The sequence below is a fragment of the Neophocaena asiaeorientalis genome, unplaced genomic scaffold (assembly GCF_003031525.2).
Source record: "Neophocaena asiaeorientalis asiaeorientalis breed wild unplaced genomic scaffold, Neophocaena_asiaeorientalis_V1.1 scaffold204, whole genome shotgun sequence".
Classification (NCBI taxonomy): Eukaryota; Metazoa; Chordata; class Mammalia; order Artiodactyla; family Phocoenidae; genus Neophocaena; species Neophocaena asiaeorientalis.
The window spans coordinates 10,526,079-10,543,694 of record NW_020173922.1 but is presented as its reverse complement, the minus strand read 5'-3'; the positions used below and the strand labels follow the sequence as shown (position 1 = coordinate 10,543,694).

General features: G+C 36.7%; 1 protein-coding gene across 1 annotated transcript in view; it reads left to right on the top strand.

Moving 5' to 3' along the window:
* The window catches only part of LARS1 (leucyl-tRNA synthetase 1), a 62,392-nt gene that overhangs the window by 35,864 nt on the left and 8,912 nt on the right, over nt 1-17,616 (top strand). The window contains exons 16-27 of the mRNA XM_024752493.1: nt 652-737; nt 825-890; nt 981-1,063; nt 1,703-1,841; nt 2,541-2,753; nt 4,382-4,439; nt 6,728-6,791; nt 10,119-10,302; nt 13,609-13,699; nt 14,937-15,077; nt 16,459-16,599; nt 16,860-17,128. Of these exons, the coding sequence (XP_024608261.1) occupies nt 652-737; nt 825-890; nt 981-1,063; nt 1,703-1,841; nt 2,541-2,753; nt 4,382-4,439; nt 6,728-6,791; nt 10,119-10,302; nt 13,609-13,699; nt 14,937-15,077; nt 16,459-16,599; nt 16,860-17,128 (1,535 nt within the window). The remainder of the gene's footprint in view (nt 1-651; nt 738-824; nt 891-980; nt 1,064-1,702; nt 1,842-2,540; nt 2,754-4,381; nt 4,440-6,727; nt 6,792-10,118; nt 10,303-13,608; nt 13,700-14,936; nt 15,078-16,458; nt 16,600-16,859; nt 17,129-17,616) is intronic.

Here is a 17,616-nt window from a genome sequence, read left to right as displayed (position 1 = left end):
TATATATATATATTTTTTAACATCTTTATTGGGGTATAATTGCTTTACAATGGTGTGTTAGTTTCTGCTTTATAACAAAGTGAATCAGTTATACATATACATATGTTCCCATATCTCTTGCATCTCCATCCCTCCCACCCTCCCTATCCCACCCCTCCAGGCAGTCACAAAGTACCGAGCTGACCTCCCTGTGCTATGTGGCTGCTTCCCACTAGCTATCTACCTTACGTTTGGTAGTGTATATATGTCCATGCCTCTCTCTCGCTTTGTCACAGCTCACCCTTTCCCCTCCCCATATCCTCCTCTTTATATTTTTATTTTAACAAGAATAAAAGGCTGCCATAGGCAGCCTAACCTTCAAACCATAGCATTAGAAACTGTTAAACATCTTTCACTCTGAAAAGGATTAAGCTGTACCTAGAGAAGGTGATCCATTTGATGAAGGTGCATGCCTTTTCAGAAGCAAGTGTTATACAGAAAGAAAAGCAGATAACTTCTACCCTGGGAAGAGGGAAGACATAATGAAAACCTGGAGTTTTGGTTATGGGTGGTAGAGCATTTTTTTTTTCTAAAATATTACTTTTCTTTTCCTTGAGGAGTAGAGATTGCCTTGACATAATATCTGATATATTTTTATTTACTTTCGTTTAGGGAGATGCATATATTTACATGGAACCAGAGAAACAAGTTATGTCCAGGTCTTCAGATGAATGCGTCGTGGCCCTGTGTGACCAGTGGTTAGTTTTTCTTATAGCAAGAAGAAATTTCCTCCTGTCACTTTGCTTATCCTTGATTTCTTTTTTAATCAATTCGTCCACCCCCAGGTACTTGGATTATGGAGAAGAGAACTGGAAAAAACAGACATCCCAGTGCTTGAAGAACCTGGAAACGTAAGATGGGAGAAAGTGATAGGGAAGGAGATGAGAAACATGGAAGACAATGAAGGTGAAGAGAGATACTTTATCTTCTACTCTCTCCAGGTTCTGTGAGGAGACCAGGAGGAATTTTGAAGCTACCTTAGATTGGCTGCAAGAGCATGCTTGCTCAAGAACTTACGGCTTAGGTAAGCAAACTTCAAAATTTTCTGTTTGAATGACTTTGCCAGTTACACAGCAAATTAAAACTTCACCTTTTTTTCTTCTCTTCCAGTGTGTTTCTGAATTGGAAGTGAGAGGTTTTGGTTAGAGGGTGAAGGAAACTAGGATGTGGTCCCTTACCATCTACCTGGTGGTAGAAGTATCTAATGCCCATGTAGCTTTTTTTTTTTTTTTTTTTTTTTTTTGCGGTACACGGGCCTCTCACTATTGTGGCCTCTCCCGTTGTGGAGCACAGGCTCCGGATGCGCAGGCTCAGCGGCCATGGCTCACGGGCCCAGCTGCTCCGCGGCATGTGGGATCTTCCCCGACCAGGGCACGAACCCGTGTCCCCTGCATTGGCAGGCGGACTCTCAACCACTGCGCCACCAGGGAAGCCCCCATATAGGTTTTATGATGCAGTTTTTTTTTAATAGAAAGTTTCTAGTGCTTCAACCATTTTGTTTTTTTAATTTACTGGTTTATTTATATTAATTATTCAAGTAAATTTAAGAACCTAAATAAGTAGCTTTGTCAGTGCTATAGACCTGCTCTTAAAAATGTGAATTTTGTAGATGAAGTGTCTCTTAGGTTCCTCATGCATTAATTATCTTCTTTTTATCTCACAGGTACTCGTCTGCCGTGGGATGAGCAGTGGCTGATTGAATCACTCTCTGACTCCACTATTTACATGGCATTTTACACAGTTGCACATCTGTTGCAGGGAGGTAACTTGCGTGGACAGACAGAGTCTCCACTGGGCATCAGGTTGGTAAATGGATAAGGGGAAGGAATGTAATTTGTTAGCATGAGGTGATCTTTTGATTTATGTATTGAAAATTCTTTCTTTTTTTTTTAAATTTGTTTTATTTTTATTTATTTTTGGCTGTGTTGGGTCTTTGTTGCTGCACTTGGGCTTTCTCTAGCTGTGGCGAGGGGGGGGCTATCTTCATTGCATTGCGCAGGCTTCTCATTGCGGTGGCTTCTCTTGTTGCGGAGCATGGGCTCTAGGCGCACGGGCTTCAGTAGTTGTGGCTCACGGGCTCTAGAGCACAGGTTCAGTAGTTGTGGCTCACGGGCTTAGTTGTTCTGTGGCACGTGGGATCTTCCTGGACCAGGGCTCAAAACCGTGTCCCCTGCTTTGGCAGGCGGACTCTTAACCACTGCGCCTCCAGGGAAGCCAGAAAATTCTTTCTAATAATTAGTTTTTATAAGAATTCATTTAGTGGAATTTTGTCATGATGTTTTTGCTTTTTTTGCATTGAACTGAGAAAGAAAGTAATAAATAGCCCCTTCTCTGTTATCCATTCTTCATTCTTATGGGAGTCTGTTGTCCTCATTTGTTACTGTAAAACATTAAGAAAGTATTTTCTACTTCATGGTTGGATTAGAATGCTGATTCTTTCAAAGAAATTACATATATATATATGTTGTTGTTGTTTGTTTGTTTCTTTTATTTTAATACAGACCACAGCAGATGACCAAGGAAGTTTGGGATTATGTTTTCTTCAAGGAGGCTCCATTTCCTAAAACTCAGATCCCAAAGGAAAAATTAGATCAGTTAAAGCAGGAATTTGAGTTCTGGTATCCTGTGGATCTTCGAGCCTCTGGCAAGGATCTTATTCCAAATCATCTTTCATATTTCCTTTATAATCATGTGGCTATGTGGCCAGAAGAAAGGTGAGTGCTGAAAAAGATGCAGACTAAATTTATTGGTTATTGACAAGGGTGCCTTGTGGCTTCAAATATATAGATGTTATTGTGGGGGGGTATAGTTAGATTTAACAGTTACATTCTTTTTCTTATATTAAATGTACTGAAGGAGAAAGCACACCTCCTCCTATCTGTTATATCCAGAAATCTTCATACCTACCTTGGGCCACCAAAGCATGTCACATTTCAGGTACTCTGTCAGTAATTCCCTTGACCTGTTACATGACTCATTTGACCTGTTAGATGCTGGAATAAAGGCGATTTCAGACAGAGCCTAGGACATTAGAATGGGAAGGAAACATCCCTTTAGAGCTGACAGCCCCAAGGTTCCAGCATTAAGTAGTGATGTTCTGACTAGAATCTGGGTCAAAGATACGTTTTTTAATACCATGTGCTCAAGAGTAATCCTTCTATCATCTTCCCTCTTGATCTAGACATGTCTCTGTGCCTTTTCCTCCTGTCCTCAAGTAGCTGAAGAAACAAACCCCTTCCACTGTTCAAATTTTATTTTGTAAAACCAAAGCGATCTCATGGGACTTTCTGTATTTAGGATGAGATTGCATTTAGAATGAGATTACATTTTCTTACTCAAGAATAAAAGGGAGATTTTGAAGGAGAGGAATAAAATAAATACGATGTGGTTCTTGTCATCCAGTTATTTTTCTCTATTGGTTAAAATGTGTTTTTGGAGATATCAGGTGTCTCAGAAGTACTTGTTAGTAATATAGTTGAATATTTATCCCCTTGCATCAAGTTTTGGACATGTATTAGGGTTTTAAAAATTAAAGATAAGTAGTAGCTTCAAGTGCTTTTGTCAGACACTCTTCTAATCACTTTTAGTAACTCGTGTAATTTTCACTACAACTTTTCGGGGAAGGTCTGTAATATCCTCGTTTTTACGGACAAGGAACCTTCGTGAGGCATAGAGAGCTCAAAATGACTCACCCAGAGTTACCCAGCAATGGCAGAACCGGGATGCAGAACCCAGCAGTCTGGCTCCAGAACTCTTGCTCTTAACATTACCCTCTACATGATCTCATTGTTAGAATGAATGAATGATATGTACATAGTTTGAAAATTCAAACAGCTCATAAAGGTACAAAGTTAAAAGTGAACTTTCACCCTTTTCCCTATACTAGTCTATTTCCCAAAGCTCATTACTGCTACTGCTTTCTTGTGATTTATTCTGGAAAATGTATGTATGCATATACCAGCAGCAGATATCTATACTTGTTTATTTTTTAATTTATACAAAGATGCCACATTATAGACAATATTCTGTTTTTTTCCTTGTAATAGTATATTTCTAAGATCTTTTTATTTTTATATATATAGCTGTGCCTGTATTTTAAAAATAGTTACGTAGTATTTCATTGTATTCCTGTACCATAGTTTATATCAATATAACCAGTCCTTTACTAATGGATACTTTCCTTGCTTTCATTGGTTTCCTGTTATGAACAGAACTCAATTAATATCCTTGCACATTTGCCTTAACAATCTTTTATGAATCTTTTAGCATTTACCTCAAATTTTTAAGCCTAAACCATAATCTTTAAGTTTTATTTTCTATCTTTAAACATTTTCCTGTCAAGTGATAAATGGCCTGTAGCTGTGAGAGCAAACGGACATCTCCTCCTCAACTCTGAGAAGGTAAGGCTCATTGCCTCTTGAAAGGTTAAAATGCTACAGAAAAGTTTTTCAGATTTAGGATGTTGTACTTTTTAAAGAAATAAAGAATGTGAAAATCAGAGAGTTAAATATCTTCCATTTAAAATGTTTAGGACTACCAGCGTAAATGAGAAGTTTATTTTAAAATTGAGTGAGTGGAGTAGATAGTATTAATTGAGAGGCGGGATGGGGAAAACTTCCCTATTATAACATTTGTATTAGAGTGGCAAAGGGTGACACAAATTTTTACGGGAGGAGAGAGAGAAAGGGACAGGAAATGTAAAGATCCTAGCATTGTGACCCAACAATACCTTTCTCATTAAGTTGAGAAAATAATTTGGTGGTTTTTGCTTTATACTGTGACTGGCCACTAAATTAGAATAATAGAATTTTGGAGTTTATAGGATTTTAAAATGTCATTTAATGCTTCTTTCCAGATGGTATCTCTCTCCCCATACTACTGCAACTTCCCTTTTTCATTACCACTACTAATATATTCAATATATGATTTTTTTTTATGCTACATAAGACTTCACCTAATTATTCAATATCCTCACCAGGAGTTATGCCAACCTCTTGACAAGCCCTTGTTTCCCCCATGATGATTTTGTGTACATTAGAAAGGGGCACCCTTCCTCAACTAAACAAAAAAAATTAAGTTACAATATTATTTATTTCTCATTAATAACAATTTCAACAAGTTGGATTTGTTCCAACCAGTGAATCTTGCTACATCTGATGGAATATTAATGGTAAAAGAATATTCATTGCTATAGGTATGTCATAATGAAAATAGTTATAGATTTAAACATAGCAGATGATATGAATTGCAAAATGAGATGTTATTTTTTACCAGTGTCCTAATATTGAAAGGGAATAAAAAAGTTCATGTAAGGTAATCTGTACATTAGGCTGAAAAATAGCTATTTTATAGATTTTGTTAAATCAACAAGGACTTCAGGCCTCTCACTGTTGTGGCCTCTCCCGTTGCGGAGCACAGGCTCCGGACGCGCAGGCTCAGCGGCCATGGCTCACACACCCAGCTGCTCCACGGCATGTGGGATCTTCCCGGACCGGGGCACGAACCCATGTCCCCTGCATCAGCAGGCAGACTCCCAACCACTGCACCACCAGGGGAGCCCCAACAAGGACTTTTGATTATCAAACTCATTTGTTCTTTGTAGGTCAAAGTGAACCATATATGTATTTATATGTATGTGTGTATATGGGTGTATGTATATGTGAGTATATAAATAGGAATCCTGTTATAACATGACATTTCCTTTGGTCTCCACATTGTTGTGCTATATGTACATTATACTCATTTTATTAGAACAAAATATTTTACTGCCATATAGTAGAAAATTGATAGAATGACCACCTCTCTTTGGTATCAGCAAAGTTACAAAAACATAAACATTTTTTAAATAGTAAAGATTGCTAGGCTGGGCACAGTTCCTCCTTAGTTGTGCTGCCTTCAGGCAGAGCACAGCTTGAGTAGCCAGTTGTGACCCTAATGACAGGAGGTTCCCTAAAACCCTAATTTTGACCTCATGAGCTTGTCCATTCATTACTGAATGACTCTAATTGCTATAAAGCTCTTCTGTGTTTTTTTTTTTAATTTTTCTTTCATTTATTTATTTTGGCTGCGTTTGGTCTTCGTTGCTGTGCGCGGACTTTCTCTAGTTATAGCAAGTGGGGCTTTCTCTAGTTGCAGCAACTCTTGGTTGAGGCGCAAGCTTCTCATTGCGGTGGCTTCTCTTGTTGCGGAGTACGGGCTCTAGGCGCGCGGGCTCCGTAGTTGTGGTGCACGGGCTTAGTTGCTCTGCGGCATGTGGGAATCTTCCTGGACCAGGGCTCGAACCTGTGTCCCCTGCATTGGCAGGTGGATTCTTAACCACTGCACCACCAGGGAAGCCCTAAAGCTCTTCTTTATGACCAGCTGAAGTATTCCGGAGTTATAGTAGAATCATCCATGTGTGTAAACCAATTCCTAAGGGACAGTATTGGTTAATGGAAAGAGCCGTGGACTGAGTATCAGACTGGAGATGCTGTCCTAGCTTTGTCACTGACTAGATTAGTGACTCAGACAAGTCACTTCAGTTTTCTCCTCTGTAAAGTTAATATAAGGTATCTTTTCCTTTCCATGCTTCTGATCCTTTTGGTTTTTATCTGATTGTGGCCAACCCATTTAATTTGATGTGGCTGATTTGGTTTATTTTATTTATATATATTCTTACTAATGCCTGATCATTGACTTTCTCTTTCAGATGTCAAAATCCACAGGCAACTTCCTCACTTTGACCCAAGCTCTTGACAAATATTCAGCCGATGGTGAGTATGCTTTTTTGTTATTGCAGTTGCATAGTGTCCAGTTCTCCTCAGTTTACAGAAGGCAAGTTAGCATTGTTTCAGTTTCATTGCTTTTCTCTTTCGCTTTTACCGATACTTTAAAATATTCATGTTTTCTGTGTACAGGAACGTAATTTTTAAAACATAAGAATTGCTGATCTGATCTTTTTAGGAACAGATTTAAGCTAAGATTATTAGTCTTCTTTCAAAGGAAACTCACTGTAAGTGCTACCTGGTTTGCTCCTAATTTCATGCTACTTCTAAGATTAAAGAGTTGGTTTGTAGGGGGACTTCCCTGGAGGTCCAGTGGTTAGGACTTCGCCTTCCAATGCAGGGGGTGTGGGTTCGATCCCTGGTTGGGGAGCTAAGATCCCACATGCCTTGCGGCCAAAAAACCAAAACATAGAAGAGAAGCAACGTTGTAAAAATTCAATAAAGACTTTAAAAATGGTCCACATCAAAAAAAAAAAATCTTAAAAAAAAATAGTTGGTTTGTAGAGATCTTAAGTATGTAGGAACCTTTTTCAAAGTATTTCCTCCATATTTGGTATACATATAAGTGACTTGAACCTAGGAGCATTCATTTCTTCAAAAAATATGTTTTCTCTGGCCTCATTACTCTTCCATTTAACTGTTACTTTGTCAAGAGAAGAAATGCACTGTCTAACCTGAAAGAACCAGTTATTTCTTATGTAATCCAGTCTTTGGTCATCATGGCTGATCATTTGCTGATCATGGCTACTATAGTTTGAGAGTGCACTGAAGGGGACGGGGAAGAACTAACCTAAGTTACTTAGAAAAACAGTAATTTGACTGAACACAGTAAGGCAAAAAGAACTGTGCACAAATACTGTCGTTATTTTCTTTTAAAGAGGTGTAGATTAACAATTCTGAAACTTTTATGGGTTTACTGGGATTTAACAAGTAAATATATTATAGATGAGAGCTCATTGTCAGAAGCTATAAATCGGTCAAGAGGAAATGCTAGAATGAACCCTGTGGTGTTGGATTGAAATTGGCAACATCAGTATGAACTCACAGGTTTTATTTTACATACAGACAGATATAAAAATAAACATAGATTTATGTGTGGGTTAGTATACATGCATTTATTTTTCTAGTTCTTTCTGCTGAGAGAGCCCATGGGTAATGAAACACCTGGCATTCAGATCTTGGTTTCCAAATACCATTCTCCTATAAAAGGAACTAGGGTTCCTAGGAGAAGGGTTGATTTGAGGGCTGGAGTAGGGAACATACAAGATGAGCATGGAACATTTTATGATGCCAGAAAGTAAGGAAATGTTTAAAAAAGGATGGGGACAGTTTGAAAGGGCACAGGAGCCAACCTGATGGGGCTCCCAATTGTCCACGCTAGAGCAGTTTAGGAAACAAAGTAAATAATGATAGTATTGAATTATAACCCAGTGAATAAATTAAATATTTATGAATCCATATGAATGTATAGTAATAATTGAATAAATAAATAAGTGGAGTAGGGACTGTTCTTCCTTTCAGAAGAATTCCAAGTAATAAAGTAGAAGGACTGAGTGAAATATAAAATCACCATTAGACAAACATCATAGTAATATTGTCACAGACAAGATCCATCAGTGGTTGCCAAAATGAATGGGTGAAAGTTAAAAAAAAAAAAAAGATTATTTGCATATTCTCAGAGTATCTCTCCTAAGATATTTCTTAATCACAAAGGGAAAAACAGTAACCTTACAGTGGAGGAACTTGGCAGGCAGTCTACCTGACCAAGTGAGGAAGGTTTGCACTTTAGAGTTGCTTAGGTTTGTACTTTAGAGTTGCTTAGTCCTGGTGTATTTTTAAGTTTTTTTTCCTCATTACCTACCTCCCTGATAATGATGCACTGAGAAAGGCACACAGCATCTCTTTTGTGATATTCTTGCCAGAGGTTCATAACATCAGTTTAATCATGAGAAAACATCAGACAAACCCAAGTTGGGAGAAATTCTATTAAATACCTGACTACTGTTCATCAGAAGTCAAGGTCCAGGACAGACTGAGAAACTGTCACAGATTTGAAGAGACCAAGGAGATACGACAGTCAAATGCAAGGTGGAATTCTGGATTGGATCCTAGAACAGAGAAGGATATTAGAGGAAGCACTGGTGAAATTTGAATAAAGTCTGTAGTTCAGTTAATAGTATCATACTAATGTTAACTTCCTGCTTTTGAAACTGGTTATGTAAGCTGTTAACATTAAGAGAGTCTGGTAAATGGTATATGTTTATTCTCATCTTTGGCATCTTTTCTGTAACTGTAAAATTATTTCAATATAAAAAGTTAAAAAAATGTGTTCAGCTTCTTGTGTATTGTAAAAGATGTTTAATGCATACATAACTTGATGTTACATATTCTCATTTCCTCCTTTAAGGTGCAGATGGTAGCATATACCCTACATACTGTTTTGAAATTTGCCTTCTTCACTTAGTTCATATTTGAGATCACTTCATGTTGATACACAAGAGTTACCTCACTCTTTTACAGCAATATAGTCTTCCATTGTAAGGATGTCCTGTAATTTACTTAGACTCTTATTGATGATTTTTTTCAATATTTTAGAATGGAAGATTTTGGTTGAAAAGTCGTATTTCGTTTGTAGGAAAGTTGGAAGAATCTGCTTTTAGGACTAAGAAAATCTGTATTTGTGCACATAAGGCACTTCTGTGTGTTCTTATTTTTTTTTTTTTGTGGTACGCAGGCCTCCCACTGTTGTGGCCTCTCCTGTTGCGGAGCACAGGCTCCGGACACGCAGGCTCAGCAGCCATGGCTGACAGGCCCAGCCGCTTTGCGGCATGTGGGATCTTCCTGGTCTGGGGCACGAACCCGTGTCCCCTGCATCGGCAGGTGGACTCTCAACCACTGCGCCACCAGGGGAGCCCACTTCTGTGTGTTCTTAATGCATTAAAATACAATAATATTTTGCTACCTATAAATGAGGCTGAGATGTTGATAGGGGTATCTTTCCCCAGTTTAGCATTTTTTCCCTCTGCCTCATTAAAGATCACTTTATCTCATTAACTCAACATGCCTGAGAAGAAACACATATTGATGCTAAGTGTATGCAAATCAATAGAGAAAAATTCAAATATTTTAGCAACATCATTATGGATTCTACTTTTGGTGATCTTTATTTTTGCTGTTGATATATGCAGTCCTTTAAAGCATTTGTTATTTCTTAATTTATATGTAGGCTTGGCAGTGTACTCAACTGGATATGTAGTTGATATGCAGTAACCTCATTTTTAAATCATCGATTGATTTTTTTTTTTCTTCTTCCAGGAATGCGCTTGGCTCTAGCTGATGCTGGTGACACTGTTGAAGATGCTAACTTTGTGGAAACCATGGCAGATGCAGGTATTCTCCGTCTGTACACCTGGGTGGAATGGGTGAAAGAAATGGTTGCCAACTGGGATAGCCTAAGAAGTGGTCCTGCCAACACCTTCAATGATAGAGTTTTCGCCAGGTAATCTATGGACCTCAACCACTTTGTACTTTAGAGTTGCTTAGTCCTGCTGTATTTTTAAGTTTTCTTTTTTTTCCTCATTAAATAAATTAGATGTTAATAATAACTACTATTCACTGAAAGCTTACTTGTGCCAGGTACTATGCTAATTACTTTGCAACCATTATCTGATTTTAGCCTTCTAGCAATTTTATATGATAAAGATATTATTAGCTCTATTTTATAGTTAAAGAAATTGAAGCTTAGAAAAATTAAGTATTTCATTAAATGTCTCAAAGCTGGTAATTTCAGACTTGGGATATGAATTTGTTTCTGTCTCCAAAGCCCATTCTCATGACCATTTTACCATGCTGTCTTGCATTAGAGGAGGGTGGAATGGTTAAAGGAAAAGCAGGTTAAAGGAAAAGAATTGTCTTTTCTTTTTTCCTTCAAAAAACATTTATCAGTCTTTTTGTATCAGAAACATACGAAGCACTGGTATTACAAAGATGAATAAAACTTGATCCTTCATTGCAGTCTAGCAGGAGAGAAAAACACTTACCCAACCAATTATAAGTGCAATAGTAGGGATAGAGGGAAATTAGAGGAGATGGCATGTGAGTTCTGGGTTTCTTGAAAAGTAAACCTAATTTTTGAAGGAGAGGAGAAAGCCATAGAAAGAGTATGGTATTTATTTGAAGTGTACAGTATGTGGAGGGCAGAAGTAGGAGATCAAACAAGTTGGGGCCATATTAGGCCAAATTATGAAGGGCCTGAGGTAGTGTAAGGAATATATATTTAATCCAATGTCAGTTGTTTAAAATGCAACAATTAAACCTGACTACAGCCTTAGTAAAGCTATTTTCATGTTGCATTTTGGGCTTCTTAATAAAGTTTCCATCAAGGAATTTTTTTGTTTCTTAAATTTTATTTTATTTATTTTTTTATATAGCAGGTTCTTAATAGTCATCAATTTTATACACATCAGTGTATACATGTCAATCCCAATCTCCCAGGTCAGCACACCACCACCCCATCACCGCCACTTTCCTCCTTGGTGTCCATACATTTGTTCTCTACATCTGTGTCTCAACTTCTGCCCTGCAAACTGGTTCATCTGTACCATTTTTCTAGGCTCCACATATATGTGTTAATATACGATATTTATTTTTCTCTTTCTGACTTAACTTCACTCTGTATGACAGTCTCTAGATCCATTCACGTCTCAACAAATGACCCAATTTCGTTCCTTTTTATGGCTGAGTAATATTCCGTTGTATATATGTACCACAACTTCTTTATCCATTTGTCTGTTGATGGGCATTTAGGTGGCTTCCATGACCTGGCTATTGTAAATAGTGCTGCAATACATATTGGGGTGCATGTGTGTTTTTGAATTATGGTTTTCTTTGGGTATATGCGCAGTAGTGGGATTGCTGGATCATATGCTAATTCTATTTTTAGTTTTTTAAGGAACCTCCATACTGTTCTCCATAGTAGCTGTATCAATTTACATTCCCACCAACAGTGCAAGAGGGTTCCCTTTTCTCCACACCCTCTCCATCATTTGTTGTTTGTAGATTTTCTGATGATGCCCATTCTAACTTAATGCAACAATTAAACCTGACTACAGCCTTAGTAAAGCTATTTTCATGTTGCATTTTGGGCTTCTTAATAAAGTTTCCATCAAGGAATTTTTTTGTTTCTTAAATTTTATTTTATTTATTTTTTTATATAGCAGGTTCTTAATAGTCATCAATTTTATACACATCAGTGTATACATGTCAATCCCAATCTCCCAGGTCAGCACACCACCACCCCATCACCGCCACTTTCCTCCTTGGTGTCCATACATTTGTTCTCTACATCTGTGTCTCAACTTCTGCCCTGCAAACTGGTTCATCTGTACCATTTTTCTAGGCTCCACATATATGTGTTAATATACGATATTTATTTTTCTCTTTCTGACTTAACTTCACTCTGTATGACAGTCTCTAGATCCATTCACGTCTCAACAAATGACCCAATTTCGTTCCTTTTTATGGCTGAGTAATATTCCGTTGTATATATGTACCACAACTTCTTTATCCATTTGTCTGTTGATGGGCATTTAGGTGGCTTCCATGACCTGGCTATTGTAAATAGTGCTGCAATACATATTGGGGTGCATGTGTGTTTTTGAATTATGGTTTTCTTTGGGTATATGCGTATCCTCTTTAATTTCTTTCATCAGTGTCTTACAGTTTTCTGCATACAGGTCTTTTTTCTCCCTAGGTAGGTTTATTCCTAGGTATTGTATTGTTTTTGTTGCACTGGTAAATGGGAGCGTTTCCTTAATTTCTCTTTCAGATTTTTCATCATTAGTGTATAGGAATGCAAGAGATTTCTGTGCATTAATTTTGTATCCTGTAACTTTACCAGATTCATTGATTAGCTCTAGTAGTTTTCTGGTGGCATCTTTAGGATTCTCTATGTATAGTATCATGTCATCTGCAAGTAGTGACAGTTTTACTTCTTCTTTTCCAATTTGTATTCCTTTTATTTCTTTTTCTTCTCTGATTGCCGTGGCTAGGACTTCCAAGACTATGTTGAATAATAGTGGTGAGAGTGGACATCCTTGTCTTCTTGTTCCTGATCTTAGAGGAAATGCTTTCAATTTTTCACCATTGGGAATGATGTTGACTGTGGGGTTGTCATATATGGCCTTTATTATGTTGAGGTAGGTTCCCTCTATGGCCACTTTCTGGAGTTTTTTGGTCATAAACGGGTGTTGAATTTTGTCAAAAGCTTTTTCTGCATCTATTGACATGATCATATGGTTTTTCTTCTTCAATTTGGTAATATGGTGTATCACATTGATTTGCGTATATTGAAGAATCCTTGCATCCCTGGGATAAATCCCACTTGATCATAGTGTATGATCCTTTTAATGTGTTGTTGGATTGTGTTTGCTAGTATTTTGTTGAGGAATTTTGCATCTATATTCATCAGTGATATTAACCTGTAATTTTCTTTTTTTTGTAGTATCTTTTCTGGTTTTGGTATCAGGGTGACCATCAAGGAATTTTTAAACAAGCATGTGGTTAACTGTGTTGTCATAAACAGGAGCCCTAAGTAGTGTTACAACAATACTCAAGAGTGGATAGACAGTGTGAGGCTGCAGTGGTTAGTTTTGAGGAATACAAAGATGGTTTTGTGGTTGAGCAGTCTTAAATGTTTCATGCATTGTTCTCATTTTAATGTTTATTAGTATGTGTGGAAGTTTTTTATACCTATATATATGTACTTGCCTTTAAACTCAATTACCTTTTTTTTCCTATTCAATAGTGAAATGAATGCAGGCATTATAAAAACAGATCAAAACTATGAAAAGATGATGTTTAAAGAAGCTTTGAAAACAGGTTTTTTTGAGTTTCAGGTAGGCTATTCTTTTCGTAGCTATAAAATACGTCAGTGTCAATATGATGTATTTCTTGTTTTTTCTCCTCCTGCTGTAGCATTATAACTCATCTTAAGTGGAGACTGAAAATTTGTAAAATATTCAATACATTGTGATTTTAAATAGTTTTCTTGGGTACTTTTTATATTATGTCTCTTTAATGTAAGTAATTCTATTCCTAGTTGAGCTGTGGGTTAATAAAGAGGTTAAATCTAAAAATTAGACACGTTTTCCAGGAAAACATTTTAAAGTTGATGAAAAACAAAGGCATAATTGTAACTAATTGCTATTAGTTTGAAAGCAAACATTTTCTGAGGTTTTCCACAAGGTGTCAGCATATCCTCAAGTTTGGCAGTTCAAGTGCTTAAAGTAAAAATGTAGCTTTCCTCAGTCAGTTTTGTAAAATATCACATTGGGATTTATGTAACTTGGTTTTCAGAGATGTGATTAAATAAGGATAAGTGCTGAGCATAGCAGTGTGTCATATTTACAGCCTTTTTGATTTGATGCTATTAATACATGCTACTGAGCATTCACCCTTAGTACACAGTTTAAATTGTTCATCTTTTATGTCCATTGCAAAATGTCTTTTTCAGATTTTCTTGAGAATCAGTATAAAACTGCATTATCCTTTTGTTAGGATTGATTTACTTTTTTTTTTCTGAAAAACAGGGCTAAGTGAACATTTATTTGATTTTAGAATTGAAAAAAGATTTCCTAATCATAAAAACAAAAGAAAGGAACAACCAAAAAAGTTCTGATGAATTTGCCAACATAGATAAGAAAATCATAACTGAAATCATCTTAAAAATACACAGTTAACTGGAAAATTATTTACAGTCTGTATTTCAGGATTTTGACAAGCCCATCAAAAAAATACTAATGGTCCAAAGAACAATTACCAAAGGACATGAACAAACAGCGCCCCCTAAAGAACCCTAAATGGCTAAGAAGTGCTTAAAAAGAAATGCTTAATAGCAAAGATTATCAAAGATGTATAAATTTAAACAATTTATTGTTTTTAACCTAAGGATTGATACACATTTATTTTCAGGTTGTTAAAAATAAAGTAAAACCTTTACTAAAGTTTATTATGGAATTTTAAAAGACTAAATACTTAAAAATGCATTAAAATAGAGATACTGAGTTTTTTTTCCTATAATTTTATTTTAAAGAAGTGGGGGAGAGAAATGGTAAATAACTCCAAATTTTGTAGGCTGCGAAAGATAAGTACCGTGAATTGGCCATAGAAGGGATGCACCGAGACCTCGTGTTCCGGTTTATTGAAGTTCAGACACTTCTCTTGGCTCCATTCTGTCCTCATTTGTGTGAGCACATCTGGACACTCCTGGGAAAGGTAGCTTTATGCATTTAAGATGTTCTGGGTGGTTTTGATTGTGGCCTCATTAAATAAATGTTGGGATAATAATGTTACTTAAGAGAGAAAGACTGAAAATGAGTATTTCAAGAATAATATTGGGTTCATTATCTCATAATTATTACAGCAGCTTAAATTGAAGCTACATCGGGTATATATGCCTTAATTTATACACGGTGTATATATTTTATTTTATTAAAAATTTTTTAAAAATATATTTATTTTATTTATTCATTTTTGGCTGTGTTGGGTCTTCGTTGCTGTGCATGGGCTTTCTCTAGTTGCGGCGAGCGGGGGCTACCCTTCATTATGGTGTGTGGGCTTCTCATTGCGGTGGCTTGTCTCGTTGCAGAGCCCGGGCTCTGGGCACGCGGGCTTCAGTAGTGGCACATGGGCTCAGTAGTTGTGGCTCACAGGCTCAGTAGTTGTGACACACAGGCTTAGTTGCTCCGTGGCATGTGGGGTCTTCCCAGACCAGGGGTCAAACCCGTGTCCTTTGCATTGGCAGGTGGATTCTTACCCACTGCGCCACCAGGGAGGCCCCCCTTTTTTTAATTTTTAAAAAAATTATTTATTTATTTTTATTGTATATTTTAATAATGTGACTTTGTGCGTGTTGTTTATCACCTAATTCTTATTAGGAAATGTTATAATGTATTTGAATACAGGTATAACTAATACTGTTTTCTCAACTGTTTGTTTAGAAAGGTGAAAATATTGAGAAAGATGTAAATAACTGTTATGAGCTGCTTATAAACAAAGATAGAAGTATATACTTGCATACATATTCTTGTTTTATATAAAATTCCTGGCATATATAGGGCTGCATATTCAGGGATTTTATATTAGCATTCTTACTGTGAAGATAAATTTATTTCTCCCAGGCTTACAGAAAAACAGATTGGCTGGTTTAATAACTCCTTTCCAGCGTTATTAGCCAAGCTCTTTTGTATTTTTCAGTGTGTGAACAATGCAAAAATGTGCTCATGATATATATTCCAAATAGCCATACTTTCAGTACTGGATGTATTAGTAGGATAAAAGCTGAGAGTATGCATAATTTATATAACAAAGATTAAATTTAGGCCAATTAGCATTACATAATTTTCTTTGAAAGTGAGCATATGTGTGTGGGTATCAATATGCTTGTACAAATGGGTGCTAATTAAGAATGTAGAGTCAGACTTCACAGCTTGAATTCTAGGGAACATTAGATCAGGGTCTGTGGACGCGTGTTATATGTAGTCAGGTTTGAACTTTGAGCACACAGTTACACACCATGTCTTGGTATGAAACTGTAACCAAGAATCATAAAATAGTTGTGTTGTCTAATCTCACTGAACCTTTTTTTTTTTTAAAGCCCGACTCAGTTATGAATGCTTCATGGCCTCTGGCAGGTCCTGTGGATGAAAGCTTGATACGCTCCTCACAGTATCTCATGGAAGTAGCACACGACCTTAGATTGCGACTCAAGAACTATATGATACCAGCTAAAGGGAAGGTGAAGTCTTTTTTTTTTTTTTTAATGTCATTCCTTAAAAGTTATTGGTCAAATAACATTTAATAGTAATGAAAATAAAGACAACTTTCCTTAGGGCCATTTTCATTGCTAATGTAGGGCTATTTTCATTTCTAATGCAGTTCTATTGTATGCATAGTTTTTAACGTTAAAGGCAGTAGTGCTATATACTGGCAGAGGGTTCTTTCATTTTTGGTGTATATGAAAGTGATTAAATGTTTTTTCTTTCTTCTGCCCTGTAGAAGACTGACAAGCAGCTCCCTCAGAAACCTTCACATTGCACCATCTATGTGGCGAAGAACTATCCGTCTTGGCAACATATCACCCTGTCAGTTCTGCGTCATCACTTTGAGGTGACGTTCTCAATAGACTCCCCCCCCACCTCACCCCAGCAGTGTCGTGTTCTCCCTATGCTGTTTTTGTTTTTAGGATGTTGGCAACGTCTAGGGGAAGAAAGACAGGCAGCTTTGTTTAATTACCTTTATGCATGGAGTGCCATTTGTTATCCTTGGTGGCTCTTAAATGGATGCCGAGGGAAAAGCTGTTTTTCATCATTTCTGAAACTTTCATAAAAAAATACTAGATCTAGTTGTATGTAATCAAAAGGTGTGGGACTTTTTCATATGTGTGGTTAAAATTATGAAGCAAAAGGACTGAGTTTGCCTTTTGCATTTGTTGTGCCTTGAACACTGGCATTCATGAAGCCTTAACATTATTATGTTTGAAAAAATTTGAAGCTTGGCTCTTGACTAATTTAAAAGAAAATGTCCAATTTGATAATTACCCATAGAAATGGAGAGTTTGATGTTGTGTTTTTGATTGTCAGGTAAATAGCTATTAAATATGATAGTTGTATTTAAAGGGAACTCAATATTTAAACTTAGTTCTAGGTTTTCCTAGAGAAAAAAATTCACCTTCCTTTTTCCTTTCACATTCAAAATATGGAAACAAAGTATATGTTGTAGAATTTTTGCTCAGGTTATAAGCAACAGTTATTGG